This window comes from Acyrthosiphon pisum, chromosome X (assembly GCF_005508785.2).
Source record: "Acyrthosiphon pisum isolate AL4f chromosome X, pea_aphid_22Mar2018_4r6ur, whole genome shotgun sequence".
NCBI classification, from domain to species: Eukaryota; Metazoa; Arthropoda; class Insecta; order Hemiptera; family Aphididae; genus Acyrthosiphon; species Acyrthosiphon pisum.
Window position 1 is genome coordinate 58,392,714 of NC_042493.1, and position 9,988 is coordinate 58,402,701.

The 9,988-nt window shown below is 27.9% G+C and overlaps 1 protein-coding gene across 2 annotated transcripts in view; it reads right to left on the minus strand.

The window, feature by feature from the left end:
* Nucleotides 1-221: 221 nt before the first annotated feature.
* The window catches only part of LOC100168946 (legumain-like), a 44,826-nt gene continuing 35,059 nt past the window's right edge, over nucleotides 222-9,988 (minus strand). Inside the window, exons 3-9 of one of the 2 annotated variants that reach the window (XM_029489666.1) lie at nucleotides 7,317-7,414; nucleotides 5,933-6,014; nucleotides 4,862-4,947; nucleotides 1,826-1,979; nucleotides 1,677-1,749; nucleotides 774-892; nucleotides 222-693 (exon numbers count right to left, since the gene is read on the minus strand). In XM_029489666.1, coding sequence (XP_029345526.1) covers nucleotides 424-693; nucleotides 774-892; nucleotides 1,677-1,749; nucleotides 1,826-1,979; nucleotides 4,862-4,947; nucleotides 5,933-6,014; nucleotides 7,317-7,414 — 882 coding nt within the window. In that variant the 3' untranslated portion in view covers nucleotides 222-423. The remainder of the gene's footprint in view (nucleotides 694-773; nucleotides 893-1,676; nucleotides 1,750-1,825; nucleotides 1,980-4,861; nucleotides 4,948-5,932; nucleotides 6,015-7,316; nucleotides 7,415-9,988) is intronic. The other variant, NM_001163928.1, reaches the window with a different exon arrangement.

Genomic DNA, 9,988 nt, shown 5'->3' on the forward strand with positions numbered 1-9,988 from the left:
TACAATGACCCACTTGTAACCTATTGTACAGCAGAGTGACATCCAATTACCTGCTTTTTTATGTTTTTACCACCATCATCTATCCCACTATTATGAGCAATTTTAGAAATGTTTAAAAAAAAATTTGGAAAATTTCTTCAGAAGTCTAAGATTTATTGCTAGAAATTAATTATTGCAGTGATGAATAACCAGAATTAATTTCGGAATAAAAATTAACAAAATCAATTCTAATGCGTTTAATGAATTCAATCAAAATATTATTTTTTATATTATTATATATTTATATATGCCAATAATATATAATATTATATTTCAAAATCATAGTCTCATATTTATAAATATTATAAGTTATTGACCACAACTGTTCTCGCAGCACACGTAAAATACATAAATCAGCTATTACGTCAAACGTCGATTTACATTTTACTCAACAGGGACTTCACTTGCTGAAATTATCGTGTCTTTGTCGAAAGTCGAGTGGTCCGTGGAAGCGTCACTGATGCGTTTTATTATCATCGTTTTTGAACTCGGCGTGTCACGATGCTGGTAACCAATGAATTGACTAATCGGTAACTTTCCGATATTCCAGTCGCCGTAGAGTTGAGGGTGTTCTTTAGCCGTGTTCGACACATCGTCTCGGACATGGTCGAAATGGTCGAATACGCTTTGACTCTTCCTCAATCCGTCGGGATTCTATGCGAATTTCCAAAAACAAATGTAAAATTATTCAACATCGCCAACGAATCTGAATATTGTTAGATATATTATGTTACGTTTTCGGCATAATTCATCCAAGCGAATGAAAATAGACCGGCGAGACACGGTTCTATGGTCATATCACAATACGTTCCGTATGTGTCTTCGTCTGGTCCACCGGCGGTAATCGCCAAGACTGTGAACAAAATATAAATATAATATATAATATCAGATATATGGTAGTTACATACATTCTATCTAATGAAATAAAATGTTTAACTTTGCTCGGTAATAATATAATTATCTCGATCTCGAAAATATGTAGAATATAAAAACCAAAATCATATCGATTCAAATGAATTTATAAATGTTGGTATTTAGCAAAGCTAAGAGTTAATAGACAACTTTTTAAAAAAAATTTTCAATTTTAACCCTAGCAAATAGCATACTTACTACTTTTGCGATCTTAACACTGTATAGTTTAATATATATATGTATATATAATATTATATACTGACATTAAATCGAAATCTAATGAAATAAGTTATAATTTAAATAAATTATCTTGACTTCTTAAAATACAAAATTTAATTGAGCGATCTTACGTTAGTAAGTTAGTAGTTGTAAAATTAACTGAGATTCAAAAATAACTACCTAGTTAAGAAAAAAGTTTAAATTAAATTAACTTTTTAATTCATTATACCAAAGAATGCACATAGGTTTATATAAATCGATCTGAACAAAAGATCAATATTTCTATGAAATCAACTCTTCTAACATATAAAAGTTCTGAAATTAAGAAAAACGGCACATCCACTTAAATACCATAAGGTATACATTTAAATATTTCAAAAACCAATACTTTTCGTGATTTAAATTGGACTCTAACCGAAAAAAATATTATTTGTAACTGTTCTCGAAATATTGTTCCATGAAAACGTTAGTCGAAAAATCAACCGGAAAAATTTTAATATACATACCGTTTATATTATGAGGAAGCGTACCGTTTTCGAACATGGCACCAGAATGACTCGATTCTAAGTACATCAATATCTATACAAAAATTACAAAATATGTTTTATATTTATGATAAATATTAAAAAATAAATATGTTTATAATTTCTATTACATTTTTATAGCTATTACGACTGTGCATTAGTTGAAAAGTTGTTACAAGTTGGTCTCCATGCAAAAAGGTGTCTTTACCGGAATCCGGGAATTCAATCATTCCACCATGACCTCCAAGACCAGTGTAAAAAATTAAAATATTGTCTCTATTCGTACTAAAAACAGAATTTTACAATATATCAATATTATCATGACATGTAACTACACTGAAGTGGCAGTCAGGTGGAGCTATGGGGGCTTAGCCCCCCTCCCATTTACTTTATTTACGTTTATTTTAGCCTATACCTATATAATATTATATTATACTAAAAATGACTAAAAAATTATTTTACAAAAAGTGTAAGTAAAGAAAAATTGAATGGAGATTTTTTATTGGTAATTGGCTTTGTATACATGAACAAAATAAATCAATAAATTGTAATACCTAACTTTGATAATTATTGATTCATTGCATTTTATTTTTAGAATCTCGTGAATAATAAAAATTACAAAAATACAATAAACTTACCTATCTCATAAAAAGATTTAAATACATACAAGTTTAGCACGTCACATTAATTGATTAAAACAATATTCTATTGCAATTTGCAAATACCACTGCGGCTATTTGTCTCCTTTTTAACATGTTTGTTTTCTATTATTTTATTTTAAAGTATTCCCAACAATTGTCATCAAAATGTAATGTTACAATATTTTGTTTTTTGGTACTTTAACAATAGATACCTAATACAATTATTTACCAAAATTTAAAATGGTTAATGATACAATAAAATATATTGCATATTATAATAATAGTAGTATAATAAATATTGAATACAGCACCGATGATAAAATAAATACGATAATTAAATATTTTTAAATTAGGTATTATTGTTGAGTGAGAACATTATGGGGATGTCTACATTTTTGCCAACGGATGTCACTTTGATGAAAATATTGAGCACTGTTATATGTTTTCATTCGGTCGAAAAACTTTTTTGATAGATTTTTATTTAAGTTTTAATTTATAAAAAGTTTGAAGTCTGTGTGAAGGGCTTCGTTTCTGACGAGAGAACGCGTATTTGAAATTGTTTGTAATATTCTGGACTGGAAAACATGAATTTTATTTATATGTGTTGCAGTGGCACAGTTGCCGCAAAAGAGGACAGTAATTGGACTGATTGATACGTAGAATTAGTTTGTAGTTCAAACAAGGAGCATTTCCAACTTAAGTCGGTTTGTCGATTTTTTTTTAACGTGTAATTTTAATATTACACTTGGGATATTTTATATAAATTATTTCAAAAACTAAAAACATTGTGTGTATTGGTAGGTATACCACTATACCTAATACTTTTGACTTTTGACTATACACGTATAGAAATGGTTCTTTTATAAATAAAAAAAAACCAGAGAAGTAGCGCCGCTGCAGTATTGGTATGCATAGCCGCATAGGTATATGATTGGGATTGTTTAGAGTGTACCTATCTAGTCATCATCGAATAGGTCACTGTAATATAACATAATATTATTCTAAATTTGAATATCGAATGATCAATCATTACTTAGGTACAAACAACAATACTGAGTGGAGACGGAGCGTAAAAGCCACTATCTCATAAGATATTTTTTCATTTATTTATATAATTAGGTATACGAAATATATTTTTCTTTTGATATACCTACAACCATGTAATTGTACACCATTTTAAAAGTTTCTAAACTCATTTTTGTGGTTAACACGCGTTTTTTTGAATTACTACAAAATAACTAAAATCGTTTCATTTTTTCTTAATACAAAATATATCCTCGGGATGACAAACAAATTAGATTTTCAAGTGGCTTTACACCTGAACTTTTTTTTTACAGACAACTGACAACGTTTGAGGAACTTTGTATTCAAATGTAATGGATAATTGCTGTTATTGTACTTATTGATTCAAAATCTAAACGAATAATTTTTCAGTTATTATAATTTTCATACTAAGGTTAGTTGATTAGTTCTTAAAAATGATTTTACAAGAATATAAAATAGGTGTAATATTGGATCTAGTATTTATAATACTCGGACCATTTTTACAAATAATTAATGTTAACAGATTAATATTAACCACTAAAATATTCAAATCACCGTAGCCACCATATCTTCTAAAGTCTAAACCCATCATCGTGGACCTGTATTATCTTTATAGAACACGAAATTAAATAACTCGAAAACAACTCGTTCGAATTTTGATACTGATACTCCAACATTTTCAAAAAAATAATCCAATGAATAATTTATAGTGAAGGGGAAAGGGTGGGGGGGGGGGTACTCATTTAAAAACAGAAGTTTGTATCGCCACAACACTCCTCGAGTAATTAAAAAAAATTTCAAGAATTTGACAATAATGGTCATGAGTATATTATATTTATATTTCAAAATTTTCAAGAATCAGATTTCGAATAATAGAATTATAAATTGATAAAAAAAAAAGAGTGAGCATGCTTGGCGAAACACAGCAAATACGCTATAAAGGTGTGGTACCTATATACATAATATTTAACTTTTGACCTCTGCTGTGACCAGGAAAACCCTAGAAAGAAGACGATACCTACACAATCGTTGTAAAATCAATAGCCTATGATATAGCTAGTCTGCTCTGAATCCAAAGGAGAATTTTCTGCGCACGTGATTTGGAGGTTAATGGCTTTCGGGTGGGATAACTGAATGCGTTCAACAGTCTTGTCGTGATTTATCGTGTTCGATTTAAATTTCAAACAGAATTTACGAGTTGATAGTATATCACAACACAATGTTAACTTTAATAAAACTAATATTATACCATACATTTTATAAATGTTTGTAATCGGATCGATGCATTTACCATTCGTCTCTATGCAATACACTAATAAAATAAGCAACTTTAGGGATAGGATGGATAGTACCGAAATTGCAGCCCCAAAATCGATGGTTTAATTTTTTTCTTCGAATAGGAGACTATTGTTATAGTTAATGTCATATACCACATATATTATTATGTTTCTAATTTAAAGCTCATCACAATATCAAACTTACCTAAATACCACTCGTTCACTTCCGATTCCTTTTACCTTCATCTTGTATCCTCGAAGGACGTCCAAAAATACATCTTTTCTGACATTCTACACATTAAAATCTTTACTTATTATTTTTTTAATATAAAAATACACAAGAGGTACCTACATTAAATCAATATAAAAAATAGTTAAATACCTATATATTTACTTTAATGCAACGTTTATTAAATATATTATTCACAACTCGATGACTGTCAACTATTCAAGGCTTAAAATCAAAATTAAATTGTTTGATTTTAATTTCAGTTTGTGTTTATCGAAGTAAGTTTTTTTCTGAATTAAATTTAAAAAAATATTGATTTGATTATTTTCTGTTTTTATATTGTTGTTTGTTGCAAATTAGAAGTTTAATTAATATTTTTCTTATTTTTAAACACGATTCAAACATTGGTTTTACATTTCTATGAATTCAATTTTAATATTTTAATAAACTACGAGCCATAGGTACCTACGTAGGAATGAGGATCGTTGTTTGAGCATCAGTAGGAGTGGCCGTGAAACGGTTCTAAATAATTAAAATTACCCAGCATAATGTATATTTTTGACTTATTGATTATTGTTGAATTTACAATTGTTTTTAAAATTTTATCTCGATAGTATAAAAACATTTTTAACACATTGAGTGCCAGGCCACAAATGACAAAACTGACCATTCTGACCGGGACATTTTTTTTATAATGTGTTTACCATATAAATGTGTATCATATTCAATACACACGGCACAAATAAATATATTAGTTGTGTATTGAAATTGATACACATGGCACTCAAAGTGTTAAAAGATTATTATTTTGATATAAACAATTGATTTTAATTTTTAAAACATTTTTACTACTTTTGATAGAGGATATTGATCGATAGTTTAAACTGATTTTGAAATTGATTTAACGTCCTTATTATAATTTATTTGTATAACTATAGGTATAATATAGTATACCTATTTGAATAAAACGTATTACATTGTATTTAAATAACTTATTTATGAATCAACGATCGATAGTTGTAAACAAAGTCGCAAATCTATACTTACTTCACCAGAGTAATCAATTGGTACACCTTCATATACATTTGTACCATTTGGCTCGTTTCTAATCACACCAGGTTCGGGATTTCTAAAAAAAAAAAATAGATTAGAATTTTGTAGAATTAATATAATACGAAAATACTATATCTTATAATTAAATTAAAAACATCTGTATAATTTGTTCTGAAACTTAGAAACTGGGAGTAAAAATTATCTCGAAAGATCGAGAACGCCCAGTAAAATAAACCTAGTACTAAAAACTTTACGGCTACTAACGTTACAAATTAAATATTTTATTTCTTTTCATTCTGTCTTTTCATTAAAACGATGATAGTAAAGCTCTATAAAAAGCAAATCAAACAACATAAAAAACATTTTATTTTGCATTTAAAAAGAAGATAAATAGGTACAATTGAAATAATTACATATAACATATTACATACAAATAATCACACTTGAAATAATTAAACAAACAAATTTAAATTGAATTACAAACTAGGTAGGTATTGAGCGATTTCTATTATTTTTAACTTTTAAATATTAAAAAAATTTAAATTACATTTTTTTCTACGAATTCTATAATGGATATAAACCGTCCAAATTGTTCACCCCATTGATTGCAAAAGTTAATAAATATGGTATGTAAAAACCTGAAAATTCGCTCTAGATGTAGAAAATACATAATAATATATAGTATTATGATACTAATTATTAATTAATATTAAGCATAATTTGGCTTTAATAAGGATGGTAAATTTTTTAGGCAGGCCAGGAAGATTTAACCATAAAAATGGGTTTTTTTAAGCCTGACTGGCCATAAACATGAATATCAGGCCAGGCCACAAGCCTGCCATCCAGCCATCCCGCCAGGCAAGTCAGATGTTTGGACGATTGACTCATAAATATATATCTTTATGGGTCCATGTTAATAACTCCTACCTGTTTATTTATTTTGTTTTCGGACATTAATTTAATTGTTTTTTTCATTCATGTTCAAATATTAACTTAGGTTAACTACAAATCACAACTAAATACTTTTTTTCTAATTTAAAAGCATCAACTGCATGGTTATTACTACTTATTAGCCTTTTTTTACTGAAGGGCGTAAGGTTTGTTCGGAACACGTGTATGTGTGACGAGGATTTGTCACTAAAACCCTGGTGGTTACCCATCTGGGAACTAGCGACATCAGATGATGCTTGACCTCAAAACACATTAGTGACTAAGGCCACCACCAATCCACACCAGGAAAACTAACTATAAATACTATATTATATTAGCTAATATTTATTATAACTTGTAAATATTTATATTATATTATGGGTTGAATCTTATAATAATGTACGAGAAATTGATAAAAATAATAATAATAATAATAATAATAACTCACTCTGGATTGTATGCAATATCATCGTACATAAATGTAATAATACGTTCTTTTGGAATGCCATTTTCTCTCAGTATTTTGTAAGCATGACATACATTGGACTGAAAAATAAATGTCATTAAAGGTGATGATTTTACGTTATAAATAATAGTGTTCTACTTAAACTAAAAATGTTTTCAATTAAAACAACGATATTTAAATACTATACCATGATAATTAATGTGAACTAGAAATTGACAGTATTCAAAAATGTTACTTTATTGTTAGATACTTAAATAGTTAAATAATAAATATATATCAACATTTAAAAAAATATCATAATTATGGAACAATATTGGTGGTTGTTCTAGTAGAATATAGTATATAAATGGAAGAATAAAATATATATTTATTCAAAAAAGTACGTGGAACCCTTGTACTTATTCGTAGGTTACCCACTTACTTATACATCATAATATTATATCCCTAATGATAAGAAAAATGTATTCGGACCCGTTCGAACAAATAATTTTATAATTTACCCGGATCCAAATTTGGACGAAATATCTTATTTGCCCTAGGACCCAATTCGCGTACACGCTGAAATTTAGAACTGTAATTATTATTTTCGGACACGACTCGGACGCAGGCAGTAAACTAAGGTGGAGTAAGCCTAAAATATTTGTTCTATAAAATACTGTCACGGCTTACAGTTGGCTTAAATATTAATTATCTGTTAAAATATATTCCGGTGGCTAATAGATCATGGGTAGGTAGCTACTGACGGTCAAAATGATGTCGGCTTATACTTATAGCCCCTCGAATTAATATTACTTAATAATTAAGTAATAATAATTATTCCTATAGTGTTTTTTTTTTCGTAACCACTTAAAACTAGATCGGTTAAAGTTAAACAATGTATTATATTATACACGTATTACCATTATTATTGGCGAGTAGAACATTTTATGTGAAGACCGCTTGATAAAAATTGTTATACCAAAGATTAAGCACGTCGGAGCAGGTTTGTATTTAGTACAAAAAACGTGTCTTACAGGATAAACTCTCACGCCCGGTAGACAGACCTAGTCAGATTTCAATATATATTTTTTTTAAACAGAACATTTTGCATGTCCGATATGCAAAATTATAATTATAGAAACTAAAATATGCATTTGAATAATACACAATATTTGTGTTTAATTTGTATAGTTATTGTTACAGTTTAGTTAAACATTATTTAAAAATATTATAATATCGAGGGACTAAGATGATGACTTGATTTTGGTAGCAGTTAATTTATTATTATAATAAAACATTTAAGTCGAAAAAATGTAAACCCTTAAGTTCGTCATTAGTAGATGACATTTTTGAACCGACATAAGGTGAACTCCGATGGTAATCATCTATTGGATGATAGTATATTGAAAGAAGGTACTGGGAAATCCTAAAATGTTTGGAAAATATGACACCAGAAATTTTTAGCGAACTCCTCGTAAAACCTCTAATTGCTAAAAAAAGGTACAATTTTCCAAAAAGCTATAGCGCCGATGTAGCGATTGGCTACCTTATATTCAAAAGCTTATCATACCTGTTTAATATATTAAAATAAGTACATTCAACTATAATTCGATATTTTATTGAAGCTATTGCTGAAGTATTGAAAGGTTGTGTGAAGGTAAATATAATTTTTTATTAAATTTAATACATTTATGCATGTTTTTAAAAATAACTCTATTTTTCATCTTTGAACACAAAAATAAAATTATAAATAATATTAATTATAATTTATAATAAAAAAATAATGCTTAGTCGCATAAAAATTAGCATTTCTTTTTGCAATACAATTTTAAACAAGAATAATACAAGTTGATTTTACTGTATTTATATAACTTAAACCTATCTTCGACTATTTAAACTAATCTGTGGTGAATGTGAATAACTTGTTAAAAATTGTGAAGGTGACTGAGACAATGAATGGCTGATAAGGGATAACATGATATAATGACGATGGTGGAACAAGAACGAAATCTGTAAACTGTGACCGCTCATATTTATTTAAAGTTGTTGGAAAATATGTTTATACGTCATAGTTTGGTCGTCAAGTCAATGGTGAAAAAGCTGAATCACTTATTTTCATATAAAAAATAAGGTTGCTTAATAAGGTTTACAAATAATTATTTGTTTTTTAAGAATTTCCCTGCTCCACGCGTTAAATAATTTCAATGTTTTCCCAAGCATACTCTCCAAACGCGGATAATTCATTACTTTTTGGAAAATTGAGTATTTCTTTATTATAAGTTTTGAAGCTTTTACTGCACTTTCTTCTTATTAATTTCTTTTTCTCCTATTAATAATTTTTTTTTTTTTTGTGAAATAAATTATACAAGACAGCGTTTATTTTTCAGTTTCATCTTGGTCTAGAAGGTCTAACGATATATCGGTATCTTCTATAATTTCTATTTCAGATGACCCAGCACGTACAGCATAAAATGTTGTATAAAAATTAATTATATGATTGAATAATATTATATTGCGGTGTTATATGGATTTAATTTAATTTTTTTATATCATTATACTATGCAAAAAAATACAAAGTAAAAGATTAATAATTGGGTTCATATTGTTACACATTCAACATAATTTAAACTTTGTGTTAAGAAAGCTACCTAAGTTACAATGAGCAATAAGAAAAA